Source organism: Pithys albifrons, chromosome 2 (assembly GCF_047495875.1).
Source record: "Pithys albifrons albifrons isolate INPA30051 chromosome 2, PitAlb_v1, whole genome shotgun sequence".
Classification (NCBI taxonomy): Eukaryota; Metazoa; Chordata; class Aves; order Passeriformes; family Thamnophilidae; genus Pithys; species Pithys albifrons.
In genome coordinates, this window is record NC_092459.1 from 105,576,737 (window position 1) to 105,595,290 (window position 18,554).

Genomic DNA, 18,554 nt, shown 5'->3' on the forward strand with positions numbered 1-18,554 from the left:
GAGAAGTGATGTGGGCCCATACAGCTTGGCCAGAAGGACACACCGATTCCCTGTACATTCCCCTCCAATGCTGAGGAAAAAACAGCAGAGATAAGTCAGTGGGGCAAAATTGGCAGAGATAAACTGACAGCTTTCAATACTAAAAGGAAACTTCAGAGATCAAATCAATGCTGAAGAACATTTTAGAAACAACCCTAAGCTGCCAGGAGGTAGATGTCCTAAGCTGCCCTTAAGGCAGCTACAAGGAGTAGGTCTGCAGGCATTAGACCATTTGTTTTGGTGAACACTCAGTTCCACAGAAAGACCAACACTGAAAGTCCCATAACTTAACAGTGAAAAGTGTCAGATGGGGACTGTCAGCCAACACTTTGTGTGACCCAGAGGTTAAACTTGCATTGAGGTCAGCTTCAAAGGTGAGATACAGCCAAGCTGAATCAAAAAGCAGAACCCAGAAAGCAGATACAGAACTGATAACATCTCCAAAAGCACCAATTTTGTAGCAGGTTTGAAAGAAGCTTATCTTCAGAGAATTGTTATCTCAATCTTAAGCCAAAAGGACTTGAAACAATTCTTTCCTTTTTTTTATTTTTTTTTGAGCTGTTTTGCTCAAGGTGCTGGATGGAGCTGTCCTGGCTGTCAGGGTAGTCAGAGATTCACTTCCACCTCAGTGCATTAAAGCAGTTACTTCAAAAGCATTTGCAAATGCCTTGCCAGTCCTTTGAATTGAAAGCTCTAAGGAGAAAGAAGTACTTTACATCAAACAAGGAATATGTGGATGAAGCTTGTTCCACACACTAAAAAGGACAATCTGTATCACATGTGAGATGCAGTGACATCAGCACTTCTGAGCTATTAGAATTCGGGTGAGTTTTTCCCCTCTGCTAGAATGTGCATCCCTCTCCCTCCCAAAGATGAGGCTCAATAGCTCTCTGTTGTTCTGGATTACCATCCCACAGCACCTAAGCAGGGTTTGCTCCTACTCAGGCAGTTCCCAAGGGAGTCTTTCAGTAACCATGGAGTGGCTGAAGTCCAGACCACACCTAAAGACTGACTAACAAGTGAAAAACTCTCCCCAGGTCACCACTCTCGGTTTCCCAATTAACACCTATGAAATCAGCCCTCGAGAAAAGAAACATCTTGGCCTGAATTGTTGTCAGTAAAACCTATTCTTTAGTTTTTGTGGGGAAATGGGCAGAGAAACCTTTCTAAGTGTGATGTCTGGACTTGTGCCTGGATTCCCTGCAGGACATTGTAAAACATCAAACACAAATGAACCGCATGTAAGGATGTGGCAATGACTTATTGTTCCTTATCCAAAGTAAATAGAAATAACCTCATGGAGCTGATAGTCAAGGCCATCAACCAGGATCCTTTATACAAACTCACCCCATGGAGTGGTGAGTCTTGGCTACTTAAGACTTTGTCATACAGTGGAAAACGGGGTTGTGTGGCTGAACAAGCCAAAGTGAAACTCCTCAAAGCTCTTCCGTTTCCATGCTTTTTCAGTTTCATCAAGGAATCTGTGAGTTCCCAAGAAATGAGTGCAAGAGAAACTCACCAGCTTCAGGAATTTGAAGCATTCGAACTGCTTCTTAAATTCCATCTCTTCTACAGCAAAAAGGGCACACAATTTAAATACTCTGTTAGAAAAGGACAGAAGGGTGCAGGGTGCACTATGCCCATATCCAAACCCTCTGTCCCCTCAAAAAAACCCAGAGATCAGCTCTGTGAAAACTGGATCCCAGCTACTTGCATGACATGGACAGAGCAATGGAGAAGACATCAGCTGACGAAAGGCAGTGGGAAGCACAGGTCCTTCTCTGGTCTCTGTTGAGAGCCTCAGCATCTCATTCCACTGACTTCTCACCTCAGTCTGGAAAATCAACCCTCTCTTGACACCCCTGAGCTGGCAGAAGGGGTGACACAAGGCTGTCAGCCAGCCTGCCCTTATCCCGCTGTGCAGTTTATTCCACATTCTAAGGTGCTCTGAACAACACCGCAGCCCGTGTCCACCTTCCCGTCCAGCTCCCTGGATATATATCCTGAGACACACCAGGAAGAGTGGCCAGCAGGTCGAGGGAGGTGATCCTGCCCCTCTGCTCGGCCCTGGTGAGGCCACACTTGGAGTGCTGTGCCGAGTTCTGGGCTCCTCAGGACGAGAGACACGGAGCTCCCAAAGGGGGTCCAGTGGAGGACAACAAAGAGGACTGGAGCATCTCACTTATGGGGAAAGGCTGAGGGAACTGGGCCTTCCAGGGAACACTGAGGGGGATTTCATCAATGCATAGCAATGGCTCAAAGGGGTGTCAAGAAGCCGGTGCCAGACTCTTTTCAGTGGTACCCAGAGATAGAGCAAGGAGTAATGGCCATAAAATCAAACACAAGTAGATTCACCTCAACATGAGGAAGAATTTCTTTACCGTGCAGGAGGCAGAGCACTGGAACAGGCCGCCCAGGGGAGGTCGCGGAGCTTCTTCTCTCCGGAGACACTCTAAACCCACCTGGACACGCTCCTGTGTCACCTGCTCCAGGTGCCCCCGCCTCGGATCGGACCGGGTGACCCACCGGAGAGAGGTCCCCCCACCTCCAGTCTTGGCAATCCCGTGAATTCCGGGTCTCCGCGAGCGCGCGCGCCCCCGTTACCCGCGCACGCGCACAGGGCTCCCCGCGGCCTTCCCGCCCCGCGCACGCGCGCGGCGCGTTCCCGCCCCTCCCTCCTCGGCCGCGCAGGCGCAGAGCGGCGCGGGGCGCGCGGGGCGGCGGGTGAGTGCACGACGGGGCTCGGCGCGGCCATGTCGGGGTCCGCGGGGTCCGCGGGCGGCTCGGCTCGGAAGCGCCTCATGAAGGAGGAGGACATGACCAAGGTGGAGTTCGAGACCAGCGAGGAGGTGGACGTGACGCCCACCTTCGACACCATGGGGCTGCGGGAGGACCTGCTGCGCGGCATCTACGCCTACGGTGAGGGCGGCGGGGGCGGCGAGGGAGGGGGGGAAGGGAGAAGAGAAAAGAGGGAAGGGACAAGGCGGGATTGGGAATGGCGGAGGCTCTGCGCGTGGCGGCGCCCGGATGTGGGCCTTGCGCCTGCGCGGTGCGGGCCGTGCGGGGCCTCGGCCCTGATGGGTGTCCCGGGAGCCCTGATGGGTGTCCCGGGGCCATGATGGCTGGTCCCGGGGCCTGGCGGTGTCCCAGAGGCGGCCGTGACGGTGTCGCTGCCTCCGCAGGGTTCGAGAAGCCGTCGGCCATCCAGCAGCGAGCCATCAAGCAGATCATCAAGGGCAGAGATGTGATCGCCCAGTAAGTGCTGTCGGGGGCGCTGTGGGCCCTGGAGGGGCAGGGTGCGGTGGTCACGCTCGATGCCCTCAGGCTGGGAGAGAGTTCTGCCACCCGCGGCTGCCTGGCAGGCTTTGGGGGATGACCTGAGAGTCGTGGGGCACTGACACAGTTTCCCCAGAGTAGGTGTATGAGAGATTCCAGGAGGTTAAAATGCTGGTTTGATAAGGAGTGAATGTGCCAGAGCTGGGGACCCTGCAATGGAGTGTCCTGTCCTTGCTATTGCAGATCTCAAAGCTACTTGACAGCAGATCCTGCTCAGATCACAACAAGCCTTTGTTAGATACATTGTTGGTACTGTTGAGTTTTTTGCAATGGAGAAGTGGCAAAGACCAGAGGGGTGGAATATGTTGAGGTTGATGATATTGTTTGTCCAGATTTTCAGAACATTCACTAAACATCTGTTTCTCAGGTCACAGTCAGGAACAGGGAAGACAGCAACGTTCTCCATCTCCGTTCTACAGTGCCTGGATATACAGGTGATTTCATAGCACGTGCTAAAATTATTTTTTACTAAATCAGTTGTCTTCATCATAAAAGCCATTTTTTTAAGCAAGTAAATGAATCCTTACATTGAAATCTTTTAATTCTGGGCAGTGAACCTCAGACAAAATTCTGAATACTCAGTAACAATTCAACTGTTAAAGTCAGTCTGGTAAAATAAGTTCAGATAAAGTCTTGTAATTGTAAAGTTGGCTTTAACAGCTGACCTTTTTCACCTATTAGAGGGCTAAGTTTATCTCTCAGGAAATGGAATTGTCTTCAAACAGTCCTATAGCAGCATCAGCCTGTCTGAACAGATGCCACACATTACACAGAATCAAACCTAGATTTTGGACTGACAAATATTTTTTTTTGTTCTGGTCAGGGGTACCATGTCCATCCAATAGTTCTTAAGTATAACTTGAATGTATAGATGCTATTGAATAAAATAATGGTGTTCCGTGGGCTGGTATCCTCTTAAAACTTGGATTGTTATTCATCTGTCACTGCCTGGGGACATAAAAATAAAGGTTGCATATTGGTTTTTATACATGACACTTTTGTCTTGGAATCCTTGGGCAGTGCAAGCTGAAACAAACATACAGAACTGAAGAGTTTTCAATTTATTTCTATTTCTCAGAAAAGTATACACTGTTTTTTTGTCAAAAATTGGATTGGAGTGAGAAATGAGCTCTCAAAGAACTGTTTAAGTGCTATCTTGTCAAAAGTAACTTAAAAGAGGCTGTTGCTGGGCAAATGCTCTATTTGAAAACAGCTTGCTAGGCATACTAACACTTCAGCTGTAACATTTCAGAGTCCTGTGTGATCTGTAATCTCTTTTATGCTTGGCTCTCTGGCCTGTAATTAACATCCATGTGATCATTTGTTTTAATCAGGTTCGTGAGACCCAGGCATTGATCTTGGCACCAACTCGGGAGCTGGCTGTGCAGATTCAGAAGGTAACAGTGTTTAAATCCCTGTCTGTAAAGTGGTGGCAGGGCCTGGGGCCAATGCTCTGATGTTCCCCCAGCAGAGCTCAAAGCACAGCTTCCCTTTTTTATTTCTGTTTCTGAAAGAAATTATCATCTGACCCAGGGCTGTTTTGCTCATCTGTATTATGTCCATTACTGCTTGTGTGACTGTGTTGGTTAATAGTATAAAGTTGTACACAGTCCTAACTGAATTTTTAAGGATAGTACTTTTAAAGCAGTTGTAATCCTTAGGGAACTGAGTTCCTAAAGTTTGAAGGCTTGCTGTTGTGAAGGCTTGGGTGACAGATATTAAAAAAATCCCTTGTGGTCACATCTCTTCACAAAAACTGCAGTACGGTGCTCCAGACCTGCATCTCTCCACAAATGCAGACTTAGGAGAGCTTGGGGAATGAGCCACTGTTTTGTGTCAACACAGGGGCTTCTTGCTCTGGGGGACTATATGAATGTCCAGTGTCACGCCTGCATCGGGGGGACCAACGTGGGGGAAGATATCCGAAAACTGGATTATGGGCAGCATGTCGTTGCTGGCACTCCGGGCCGTGTGTTTGGTAAGGAAATTTGGGAGGCTGCATCAGCTTTAGAGCTGAGCAAAGCCATGGGAACCTTCTGGAGCTTCTGTGTGCTTAGATTTGAAATAGCATGAAAATTACATTTCTTCTGACACCATTAATGTAACTAACGTGAAGTGTAACAAGGTAACTACTTATTGTTAGTAATAGCCGGAGAAAACTAGAGAGAAATCAATGAGGATGGTATTTTCATTTTGTTGTTTTATGTTCTGCTTTTCATTGTTGAAGTGTTCCTTTACATGATCGCATAGGAAAAAAGAGTATTTTTTAGGGAGGAAATACTACAATCCCAGAAAACACTAGGAATCTTGGAGGGGATAGGAGATGGGTGTACTTAAAAGCCAAAGTTAGGTCCACATTTTCTGTGTACTGGTGGTACTGCTCCCTCTTTGTTAAGTCAGGTACACTTGCAGTTGGTACTTTCTGGTTTCATTACATGAAGATTTTTAAAATTTACTGTGGTAGTGTTAGCCTTCAAGCTCACATCTTCTGGGTCTCTGAGGAACAGACAGCCCTAGATTACACAAGCACCTGTCGCTGGGAGAACATAGAACTAGTCCTCACAGGTGAAAAAAAAAATGCAGGGGAAGGGCCTGTCCCTCCTCCACCAAAATGCCCTGGCAGGGGCTGGGAACAGTATAGGCTCACCTGCTCTCAGAGCCTTTTCATCTTACAAAGAGAAATCTTACAGATATGATTCGTCGTCGAAGTTTAAGAACTCGTGCCATCAAAATGCTGGTTTTGGATGAAGCAGATGAAATGCTCAATAAAGGTAATACACTTGTCTTCCTTTCATTTGGTTTCTCTTCACCTCTTTGAGATTCCAGGGTGTCCCAGCTGGCAGACCCACTTCTGAAAACTGGGGTTTTCCAAAGTTATACGATAGACTTGGATAGACTTGAGAGATGGGCTGATTCCAACAGGATGAAGTTCAGTAAGGCCAAGTGCCTAGTCCTGCACTTTGGCCACAACAACCCCATGCAGTGCTACAGACTGGGCACAGAGTGGCTGGAGAGCAGCCAGGCAGAAAGGGACCTTGGGGTTCTAATTGACAGGAAGCTCAGCATGAGCTAACAGTGTGCCCAGATGGCCAAGAAGGCCAATGATATCCTGTCCTGTATCAAAAATAGCATGGCCAGCAGGACCAGGGCAGTGATCCTTCCCCTGTACTCTGCGTTGGTGAGGCCACACCTTGAGTACTGTGTTCAGTTCTGGGCCCCTCAGTTCAGGAAAGATATTGAGGTGCTGGAGCAGGTCCAGAGAAGAGCAACAAGGCTGGGGAAGAGACTGGAGCACAAGTCCTATGGGGAGAGGCTGAGGGAACTGGGGCTGATTAGTCTAGAGAAGGGGAGGCTCAGAGGTGACCTCATCACTGTCTAGAACTACCTGAAGGAGAGTTCTAGCCAGGTGGGAGTTGGTCTCTTCTCCCAGGCACTCAGCAATAGGACAAGGGGGCACGGGCTCAAGCTCTGCCAGGGGAAATTTAAGTTGAAGATCAGAAAAAAGTTCTTTCCAGAGAGAGTAATGAGGCATTGGAACAGCCTGCCCAGAGAGGTGGTGGATTCCCCATCCCTGGAGGTTTTTAAACTGAGATTGGACGTGGCACTGAGTGCCATGATCTGGTAAATGGACTGGAGTGGACCAAGGGTTGGACTTGATGATCTCGGAGGTCTTTTCCAACCCAATTGATTATATGATTCTATGATTCCAGTTAATTGTAGGCTGTACCAGGTTAAACTACATTATACTCCTTGTCTGGTGTTTCTGATTAATGCATCAATATGCGTCTCGTAGCATAGACCCAGTACTGAATTCCAGATCAAATTGTGGAAGAGGAGGATATCTGAGAAAAGTGTGCTGACTGTTCTGTGCAACTTGATTTTCACTGCAGGCTTTAAGGAGCAGATTTATGATGTGTACAGATACCTGCCACCAGCTACACAGGTGGTTCTGATCAGTGCCACTTTGCCTCATGAAATTCTGGAAATGACCAACAAATTCATGACAGATCCTATTCGCATCTTGGTGAAACGGTGAGTGAGTTTCATAGGAAAGAACAGGAATTTTTTGAGTTGGTCCAGCCGTGGGCAGTTCACAGTATTAACTGATTTAAATATAGAGAGAGTCTCTCACCATTGCCTGAGTATTTGCAGTTGTACTCATGTTCTGTTTTCCAGCAGAGGCTGGCTTATCATTCTGACTTTATTCTTGTCTGGTTCTGTGTGCTGCTGCTCAGCCTGGCTGCCCTCTCATCCTCCCCATGGATAAGCAGTCTGTCCTCCTGGAAATCCATCTTCCACACTTGTCCAATTTCTGTGCTTCTCCAGAGGATTTTTGTAGGCCTCCTCCATTAATTTCCTATTATATATCAAGCCATAAAACTGTTTAGCTGCCTGATGCTGGATGTTCTTGGAGGCATAGCTTACATCTGGTAGTGTCACAGGTCCTCATGCACTGGAAGTCATGAGGAGGCAGAGGAGTAAATGTAGGCAGGCTGACAGGAGGGGTCTCCCTCTTGCCTGAGCTCTTAGTGTCCCACTTAGTACATTCAAGGTTCTTGAGACTTCCTTCAGTCTCTCCTATTAAGAAGCTTGAATATAAAAATAATGGGAACTGAAATGTTCCCATTTAAAGCTGTCTGTCTAGAGCAGAGCAATTCTAGTTTCTCTTGGATGGCTCATGTTCAAGGCCCTTCTTAGAGCACAGGTCTCCAGGGACTTTCTAGGACAACTTGGACTTGTGCATGGACCCAGCACCCCCAGCACACAGGGCAGAGGTGTGATCTCCAGTGAAGCACATCCAGCCCTTCTAACTGCTTTGCATGTGTTCATCTACTCGTGGTGGTGTTCTTCCCTACAGTGATGAGTTGACCCTCGAAGGAATCAAGCAGTTTTTTGTGGCTGTGGAGAGGGAAGAATGGAAGTTTGACACCTTGTGTGATCTCTACGACACGCTCACAATCACCCAGGCTGTTATTTTCTGCAACACCAAGAGAAAGGTACAGCAGCCATCAGAGGGGCATGTTACTTTCTGAGGGTGACTCAGTTAGTTGAGAGGTCTGGTTGCTTGCCCGTGTGGACATAGTTCAGTAAGAGCACAGATTAAACATTTGTCTTTGGGATGTGCCTGGCTTAAACAGCTGGGTTAGAGGCGGACCTGATATAGTTGACAGGAATTGCCTTTCATAGAGAAGTAGGTAAGAATGTGCTTATTCTAACTGCTTATAATTCCTGAAACAAAACCATGCTTCCTGAATAAATGCTTTTCATTCCTTTCCTTTCAGGGCTTGTGGAGCCCTGTATCATATAGCCAGTGCTTTGTATGGATCATTTACCTCTGTTAGCTTCAGAATGGCTGTTGAAGTGTCTCTCAGTCCTTACCAGCAATGTCTCTGCAAATATTCTACGTGCACAAACGATGCGTTTGGCTGTCCTGAGCAGAGAGCTAACCCCAGCTGTTTGGTTGTGTTCACAGGTTGACTGGCTCACAGAGAAGATGAGAGAAGCCAACTTCACAGTTTCATCCATGCATGGGGACATGCCACAGAAGGAGAGAGAGTCCATTATGAAAGAGTTTAGATCTGGTGCGAGGTGAATGCCTTAAACACTGTTGCTTTACAGCATTGCTACCTCAGGGCAGGGTTTCTTTAGTGTGTGAAGGAGAAACTCTTAATTCCTATCCTTTCAGAAGGATTTGTTCAGCTCAGATTAGGAGGAACTCTGATTTCCATCTATCCCCCTGTGGTCCTGTGGGATTGGGAGACTGCCACTTTCCAAGAAGAGATGCCGATACTTCTAGGTGTAGAATTAGTCCACTTTATTTTGCTGAAGACATTGGGAGTTGCTGCATTTAAAATAAGGAAAAAATATTTCTGTTTGTCCTCAGAATTTAAAACTCTTTGGGAGCTTTATTCCTTCTGAAAGATCAAAGCTGTGTTAGTGCTCTCTTCACTGAAATTTCATGATAGGGCATGAGACAGCTTTCCATGCAGCAACAGTACAGATGCTGCTGGTGTGCTGTGGGCAGGGAGGGGCACAGAAGAGCAGGGGATGCCCTGTGCTGAAGCCTGAGGGTTCTCTGCTCTCACCCCCTTCTCAGTCAGGTGGAACATTCCTAACTGTTCCCTCTCTTTGCAGCCGAGTCCTCATTTCAACAGATGTTTGGGCCAGAGGCCTGGATGTGCCTCAGGTGTCCCTGATCATTAACTACGACTTGCCCAACAACAGAGAACTCTACATACACAGGTACATTCAGCTTTTGCATGGGGGAGTGTGTCTGGGTGGCTCTTCCCCAAGGTGGCTCCATTCCCTCTTTCCCTCTGCCTCCACAGAATTGGCCGGTCAGGCAGGTACGGCCGGAAAGGTGTCGCCATCAACTTTGTGAAGAACGACGACATCCGCATCCTGCGAGACATCGAGCAGTACTACTCCACCCAGATAGACGAGATGCCCATGAACGGTGAGTGCAGGCCAGCCCCAGCCAGGCTGCTGCCTCTGAAAGAGAAAGGCCAGATGCTTTGTTTTGCCACAGGCCCCATTCCCAAACCATCTTAGCTTTCCCTGGGAAGAAGCTGGGAGCAGCAGTAGGTGGGCTGCACTCCTGGGCTGTGGCTGTCAGCACACCTGGGGCATACTTCCCATAATTCTTTCATTTTCTCTCATTTCAGTTGCTGATCTTATCTGAAGGTCCACGTTCCACAGGAAGCTGTACCCTCCATAATTCTGTTCTGGACCCATATCCCTTTACCATATTGCTGGTCATATGTTCTTGAGTTGAGCTGCACTTGGGAACTTGTGTAAATATTGTCTTTACTCCCACCCATGTTTTTCAATTAAAAAAGCAAGTTTTACCATAACCTGTGCTTAATTACTTTACCCAACATAGTAACAGGCAGGGAGGTTTCAGATACTGACGTATTTGGCTGGCACAATCAGAAAAACACATTGGACACTCTGCATATCTAGGTTCAGAAAATACAGGGCTTCCTGTGTTCCACCCTTTTGTTATTGTCATGCCATGCTACCTGATGTACTATTTCATGTCCTTAACTCTAAATATCAACCATCTACAGGAAAAATATGTGGCCTGGTCTTAGCCTGCTCTAGGAGAACTGAGGTACAAGATAGCCAGAAATTTCCTGCTGTTGGAGCCAGAAATCACTGCACTTGTAGCTCCAGATAAAGGTTTCCCCTCCCAAGGAAGTTCGGAAGGCACTTCCTGAAGTAACAGAACAAATATCCTATCTTGTCACCTTCTCCACCTCTTCTGACTGCTGTAGTTTGTTACATCTTCCCTGTCATCTCTCCTCATCTGTCTCCCTATGACATTATGCTGTACTTTGCCAGCTGTAATGTCTTCTGTGTAGTTTTCTGCCTAGCTCTGCTGTATCCCTTTTCTGAAGCAAGAGTTGGCCAGAGCTGTACTGCAGGTGTGGGGTAAGTTAGCATGTTCTGCTGTATGCTTTTGCTGTTAAAATGATTTTTTTGCTTGCTCAGGGAGGACAGGGGAATCAAGGCCCGAACAGACCAGTTTGCACAGAATTGTAACAGCTCTCAATACTCCTTTCCTCCATAGTAGCAGAGGAGCCCAGGATAGATGTTTTTTCTATCATCTCCTTTATGCTCCTCTATGTATTCTGTTAGTGAAGTTCCTTAATTCCTTTATACCCACTCTGCATGATCCTGATGTTTCTAACAGTACATAGGCAAAAGCTGACAAATACTCATCTCATTTTACTAAGAATACTGATTGTGAGGGGGTTGACCAGTGGAGGTGAGGCCCCTAGAACTTCATGCCCCCAAATGCAACCAGCAGCAAGGCTGAACCAGCATTCCCACTGGGCACACAGGACATTCTCCCACCATACAGGTCAAGGTTCAGCACTGGCACAACAGCACCAACACCCTCATCCTGTCAGGGTGAAGGTCTGTCAGTGGGAAATACACACATAGACAAGCTCTGGGTCCCTTCAGTAACTGGACTAGGAGGCTCACTTCATCCAGTATCCAGCCTCTGGGTCACAAGTCTGCTCCAGTAACTTGGACATGGACATTGCCCAAAGCTGCACTCCAGTTGCTGGTTCAGCCCACACTTGCACAGAGCCCCTATGAACACCCCCACCAGCTATTCTACAGACTCGAGTCTATCCTGTAACTGGCCCTTGGAGCCTCTTCTGCCTCCCACAGAGGGAAGCACACACATACAAATGGCTCCCAGTTCAACTCCAGACCCTCCAAGTTAGCCCAGACTCCCTTGTCCCTTCAGTTGCCTCATGCCATAGATGTGTATCCAGCCCAGACTTAGAACTGCTTCACTACGTGCCTCCCAGGCCCCTTCCCCTACTTGCTGGCTAAATCCAACTCAATATTCCTCCAGCACCAACACACCCTCTGTCTTTGGGTGCTGGCACTCAGACCTCCATGCACATGTGCACATAGAATGGAGTCCCCTCTTCCAGGAAAGGGTAAGAAACTGAGTTGACAGATAAGAACATGCAGCAGCAACCTTTTGCCACATGACCAGCCCCTTTTAATCCCTTACATCATCCATTTCCCACACTTGCTCAAGTCATCTTGACCCCTCTCTTTTCCCACCCCTCCCTTTTCCCATCTTTGATCCCTCCCACAAAACGAGTTTTGTATTCATTCTGCAACTTGTTGGCACAACATTCAGGAACTCTTCCCACTCATGTACCGTTTTTCAGTCCTCCACTAGAAGGAAAGTTCAGATAAAGCCTTCCAGCTTATTGTCCACATGCTGGAAAGTTCTCTTGCCATCACTGCAGGGCAAGCAGGGCAGAAGCACAGCCTCAAAGCTGAATGGCACCCTCCTGGAGAACGCAAGAAGCAAGGGCAAGCATTGGCCCTCCAAGGCCCCTGTGTGAATCAAGTCATTTGACTAAGACATTAATCACCAAAGCATTAGCTTGTTTGAATAATAGTATTTAATCTGTACAGTTTGAAAGAAGTTATCATAAAATGCGACATTCCTACCTCATCTCCAGCATCATTCACCTAGAGCTGAGCCCTCATTTCCAGAGGGCAGGTAACCACCACTCCCCAGTTCTTTGCAGTGCAAAAGTCACAGTGCAATTGCTTTAGTCCTAGACAGATGATTTCCCTCACTCAAGAGAGTGGAGACTGATGAAGCTCAAATGTGGATGAAAATTGTTACCATTTAGGAATGCAAAAAAACCCCAGCTATTGCACACAGCCAGTTCCAGCTAAAACAACAGCAGTTAATTATTTAGCTGCCTTTACACTCCACACAGTTGATACTGATTTTAGCCAAGAATGAAAATAAAGCCAGTAACAAGATTTCAGAGTGATAGTTGTTGGAGGGCAGAATCTGACAAGCAATTCCACAAGTCAAGCGTGCTTTAAATAGCAGAAAGTTTTCCTATGCAGGGAGTGGGTATGTTCTAGACAGATGTCATCTTCCAGAGACAAGCGTGAGAGGAACATCGGCTTCAATAGAAAGCTATGAAGTACAATAGACAATTTGTTCATACAATTGCCAGGATTAATTATTTGACATAGTTTATGTAGTAGAATACATACTTGAACATCTTTTAAAAATAAGCACAGATTTCATTTCATATATACACAACTGATTTTAATCATGTACTGAAAATAAATTACAGGAAATAACTTTAAAATGCAACAGAAGACAAGAGTTTCACAACAAACATTCCCATTGATTTGCCCAAGGGGGTGAGAGATTGCAGTGCTCAAGGCAGGTAAATGTCACAAATATATCAAAAAACTTCAAATTGTTGATGCATTCACACATTTACATGAGCCACAAACATTCCTTTACAGGAACTGCACTTAGCTACCACAGAACCAGGTTTTGCCATAAACTACAAAACTTTGATACAAAATTGTATTTATATATTTATATTTCATATACATGCCCTATCTGTGATTTTTTTAAAAATAAAAACTAAACACACTGTACAGACAATCCTAACTCATTGCTTGGTAGCTGTAGGCAACATTTTTGGATGGAATTTCTCCCCCAGTAGAATTAATGGCAATATTATATACATGAAGGCTAAACTGCAGAAAAAGAGCTCAGTTCTGATATGCACCTCCCTTGGGTCCAGGTCTGCCAGTTCAAGGCAAGACACTCTGCTCTGACCCACTGCCTCCCTTACACATCAGTTCTGCCATGGGCGGCGTGAGGAACCAACACATGCATCTGTGTAAGACTGGTATAAAAGGCAATAAAGCAAGATATGTATTGTAATGTAGTGGGGGCTCTAACGGCTCCACTGACTGTATACACAGAAAACACTCATAGAGGTGGCACGGGGATGGTGCAGAGCTGGGTACATTTGGTGAGAGCACACCTTGTGTGGGTCTGATCATTACACTTCCCTGAAATCAGCTCCTGCAGAGGACACATTCCCCCTGTAAGCCAGAGACTGCATCGACTCAAAACACTGGGGAAGATCCCCTCTTCCTCACCCCCAAACACACACATACACAGTTCACCAGGACTATAAGTAAAACTGACAACCTCCCTCCCACCCCCAGCAGCCTCCACGGCACCAGTTTGTCTAAGCTGAGCACTGACAAACTTACTCTTCCCCAGTGATGGCAGCAATCTGTGAAGCCAATCACACTAAACTACTTCTACAGTTGATTGTAAACTTTGGTTTATTTTTATTTATTTAATTTTATTATTGAGTTCTCATGGTACAGCAAGCATGTCTAGGATGAGAGGGTAGAGTTGAAGAGGAGACGAACTGTCAGTCTGTCTTTAGTCTGGGATGGTGAGCCACCTGCTCGGTCAGGCCTGCTTTGATAGAGTTTTTTACAGACTGCCTCATATGATCCTCCATCAAATTATCACTCATGGGCTTCAACACCTGTGGAATGAGAAATGTGCAAAAAAGAAACAAGAAAATGAGGTAACCAAGGAAAATAAAAGATAAAACCATATAAAGATGAGACGTGAAATAATGAAAAAACTTAGAATGATGAAGTCTGACACAAAGTGGCATGAACTGAAAGAGAAATGAGTTTTGCTGCTAGAATAATGAGATTAAAGCAATCACATGCTATGGACACAAGTGATACCCCTCCTACACAGCAGTATTTCACTGAATTCAAACCACTTTACAGTTCCTAGAAGGTGGATGTGCAATTCCATACCCCATATGCAGCATCAGTCTGGTATGGTTACAGCATTTATGCAGACCGGCCCAGACGGTCCAGCTTATTGTCCTATATGTGTAAGTGTGAACACTTCAGATACAGAAAGAAAGTTAAAAATACTGGCTAGTTTTTCTTCTTGTTATTGTTGGATGAGAGTCGCTGTCGCGGCACTGATGTAAGAGCACGACGAATCGTTCGGCGTCTAAGGACTTCAAAGAGTTTGGAAAACACCTAAAACACGAATTCAGCTGTTAGGAAAAATGGCTCTTAAAACACAGCACAAAGTCAATCAAGTTCAGGAAAAAAAATCTGATTGCGAGTAACTGCTCACCTTCCTGGGATTCCTCTGAAGCAAAGAGGGAAAAAAAAAGCAGAGATTCAGAAAAATCACTAGCAAGAACATAGTATCTAATCACACTGACTTAGACAGGACCTGCAATGCTTTCTATTGGTGATACACAGCTGTAACAGTTACACCAGCAAGCTCCCTTGGACACCACCTTCCTCCAGCCCACAAATAGCAGGCTCCTGCCAACATAAGCGAGTTTTCCCCCTTCCAGGGAAGGCAGCAGTCAAATCAAGCTTTATGTGCCTGGGCTAACCTGCAGCAGCTGCTGCACTCAGCAGGTATTACACACAGCACTGAAACCTTCCACTTTTCTTTAAGTGCTCTTCACCCCAAGCTCCAAAGCAAGGATCTATAATACTGGAGAGCCTCAATTTTATTCACTATTTAGGGGTGTCACTCAAGATTTAGTACCTTGATGCTCATTTCCCTCCTAGTACTAAAGATACACTTTTTCTGCTCAGTGTAACTCATAACCTCCCCAGGGACCTCACTGCGTTGCTCAGATAGCTCCAGACTGTTCAAGGCCTAGACTGAGCCTTGAACACAGGAATTTTTCAGCTGTAGAAGCATCTGTGCAGAAGGTTCCAGTTAAGTTATTTCCTCATGCCTCATAGGACACACTCAAATATCATCCCAGAAAAGCTCAGTGAGGCCTTGATTTCTAGTAACGGCACCAAAGTGTTTCCCTTCTGCTGGCACTAGACATACCTAGTTAGAATGTTCCCAAAACTGCTTGCCAGAGTTCGTCAGGAATTCTCTATGTTGGCCTTTAATGACACAGTTGACAGCTGTGTCAACTGAATTCACACAGCAAAATCTCTGTGCAGAAAATTTTCTCCTGCAGCTTTGGGACTCTTAGATTCATGTCATCTCTTTCAGGAATTTGCATGTCAAACATTCCATGCAAACAGCAGTTGCACCCACTGCAGTTGTCACAAGCAACACTAATCTTGATGAACGAAACCTGCTCGTAGCAGCTGCTGCAAGTCACCACCCAGCTGAGTTCTCTCCAAGGACTAGTAAGCCCTTCAGCATCACACCAGGTGACAAGGGTAGTGTTTCACCTATCCCGTTTGTTGTACCATCTGAGATATTTTGTCCACCACATCAATAGGACAAGTTTACCTTTAAAGATACCTTTAAAACCAGAACTCCTTGCTCTGAGAAAGTAACAAGATTTTTGAGGACTCCCTCTAATTTTTACCATTCAAGCACCTACTAAAGCCTTTAAGTAGCACTTGTTTTATAATACCCTAAACTTGTTTAACATTCTTTGTGTGTGGCATCTCTTCCTGAAGAGACCAGTCATGCCTCTGAGCAGACTTTCCCTTTGGCAGCACTAGTATTCTCCATTTGGTCTAGACCAGCTTTTCCTTCACAGCACTGAACAGAAACTGTTTGATGTCTGCTCAAGAAAGGAAGATTTTGCAATAAAAACAGATACCAACCTGTTCCCATATAGCTTCAGCAATCTGATCGATGGCTGTCCCAACTTCTCTGAATTCCCCAGAGTACTTAACGTATGCCCACGTACAAAACGATATAAGAGCCATCCCCAGCACGAGATTACACAGGGTAGCTATGGAGTTCATACCAAGGAACCCAGTCAGTCCTGAGATTATGTACATGGCAAACATGACTGCAAATAGAGTGGCAGGGGTACGAGCAGCATAAAAGATGTTTTTGCCATCATTGTGCTTCACAAAGTTTGCATAGATCTCATCAATTTCCACTTCAAGTTGTTCCTGGTAGCGCCGACAGAACTCCTCCCCTCCCATCTTCTTCACGGAGCGGAAGTGCCTGATAGCAGTCTCTCTGAAATCCTGGTGCTTCCGCTCGAGGTCCGATGGGGCAATGTAAGGCTTATCTCCCCCACAAACCTGTTAGAGCAAGTAGAGAATCATACCCTGAGTACCTCCTGCTGTACAGAAAGCAGGCGTGGTCCTCGCTGCCCTCCCCCCAGTCCAGCACCAGACTGCCTCCTGCCACTCTCTTGGCTCTGCAAGCTCATATTCCAGCTAGTGAAGCAGCTAAAGGTACTCTGCATTATGGCATGGCAGGAGCCTCACAGCACCACACAGAGCACATGACTGAACTTATACTGTCATTGTTCCCCTCAGGCAAGCCCAGAAGACAGAACAACAGCCACATGCACATTCCTGCTATGAAAAGGTGAAATAAAGGAACACCGAGGGGCAGAGAACTCTGAAGGCCACAAGCTTCTCACCCACCTTTTTACTCCTGGTCACCCATCTCAGTAAGAAGGGCAGTGGAGATCTTGGACAAACCAGGTAGATTCTGCCCACTCTACAAGTTTATTCCTGTTTATTGCTGCCACTAGCAAGCTCCACAGAACTTACCAGGTGATACAGACTAACAAGAACTAGCTGCTGCCATCATTAGCCTATTCTTCCCTAGACTGTCCTCTCTGCTGATTCTGATCAACTTGTGTGAGTACATCTCTGCTGAGGGGACAAGACCAGTAACTCAAATGGATAATGTGATGGGGACACCATCATCTTCCTCTCCCTGAATCAACAAGAGTATGAAAATGGTTAGACTCCACGGACTTCTACTCTGTTTATCCAGGCCACCAGACATGCATATGGCAGATCAGCTCCAACTCCTCCAGACCCTCACAGTCAAGACTATGTCTAAGAACTGGTGATTCTTTCCACATGATGAAAAGACAGCCTTCTCTTTCCTGTCTCTAAGTACTGCTTGTTATCTCATGTGTTGAGTGCATCAACAACTTTAAGTTTTTCCTGCTGCTGTCCCTTCAGCAGGACACACAAGATCTCATTCTCAGAGTAGAGCACCCACTTTCTACCTTACACAATGCATGGCTTCAGTGACAAGCTTCTTCACAGCAAACATTACTGTCGAGATCCAGACACCCCCACTCAACCCTTACCTCAAGTTTAACAAGCACCTTTCTGCTTTTTTCCGTATTTAAATCCGCCACATCCAGCAAAATTCCCCAGAAAATGGCTACTAGTCTCATTCTTCAAAACAGTCTGAGTGTGTTAAACACCAGGAGCTGCTGAGGGATCAAGAGGGCACCACTCAAATAACTGCCACTGTTTTCTCGCACTCTGTGTGACTGCACCTGTTGTTCCTTACATTTCAGGCCATTAGGGGGACAGTGTTTTGGTTATGCACACTCAGCAAAGGAGGGCTTTGGTTCATGAGGACGACTCAGAAGCTACAGTAAGAACTATCTTTACATAACTGAGTCAAATCCAAAGAGTTCCCACTTCTGTTCTTAAAAATAAAGAGTTTCAAAGCTATGACACATTAAGAACATCATATGAGACATCTGGATGAAAAATGATTCCAGACATTTGTGCATATCTCTGCAGTGATATAAAAATACACAGTACTGGGGAACATTACTATGGAAACAAAGTCTGTTTAGAAGAACATCTGTTCCTGTTTATTCCCTGGTCCAAGTGAAAAGCCTTACAACTACTGTATCTCAATAACCATTGAGATTCGAGATAGGAAGGCAGACTTGATATTTGTGATAAACACCACAATCACTATTTCAAGACATTTTCCAAAATGGAAACAGAGGAGTCTCTAAATCAGCAGAGCACTCGACAAACTGGAATTGGCTTGTCTGCCACTAGAGCATTAGGTCTTACTCTAATTTCAAAATGGAAAG

At 46.1% G+C, this 18,554-nt stretch overlaps 2 protein-coding genes across 4 annotated transcripts in view; one reads left to right on the top strand and one right to left on the bottom strand.

Moving 5' to 3' along the window:
• The first annotated feature begins 2,720 nt into the window (after positions 1-2,720).
• On the top strand, positions 2,721-10,229 carry EIF4A3 (eukaryotic translation initiation factor 4A3). The gene is made up of 12 exons (XM_071581149.1): positions 2,721-2,958; positions 3,222-3,294; positions 3,743-3,809; positions 4,710-4,772; positions 5,221-5,353; positions 6,066-6,146; positions 7,266-7,407; positions 8,234-8,372; positions 8,849-8,964; positions 9,511-9,618; positions 9,705-9,832; positions 10,041-10,229. Exons 1-12 carry the CDS (start codon positions 2,793-2,795, stop codon positions 10,055-10,057), a joined length of 1,233 nt encoding a protein of 410 aa, XP_071437250.1. The 5' UTR covers positions 2,721-2,792; the 3' UTR covers positions 10,058-10,229.
• A 2,744-nt stretch (positions 10,230-12,973) lies between these two features.
• The window catches only part of ATL2 (atlastin GTPase 2), a 42,501-nt gene continuing 36,920 nt past the window's right edge, over positions 12,974-18,554 (bottom strand). Inside the window, exons 12-14 of one of the 3 annotated variants that reach the window (XM_071581102.1) lie at positions 16,336-16,767; positions 14,870-14,884; positions 14,256-14,769 (exon numbers count right to left, since the gene is read on the bottom strand). In XM_071581102.1, coding sequence (XP_071437203.1) covers positions 14,662-14,769; positions 14,870-14,884; positions 16,336-16,767 — 555 coding nt within the window. In that variant the 3' untranslated portion in view covers positions 14,256-14,661. The other 2 variants (XM_071581111.1, XM_071581121.1) reach the window with 2 other exon arrangements.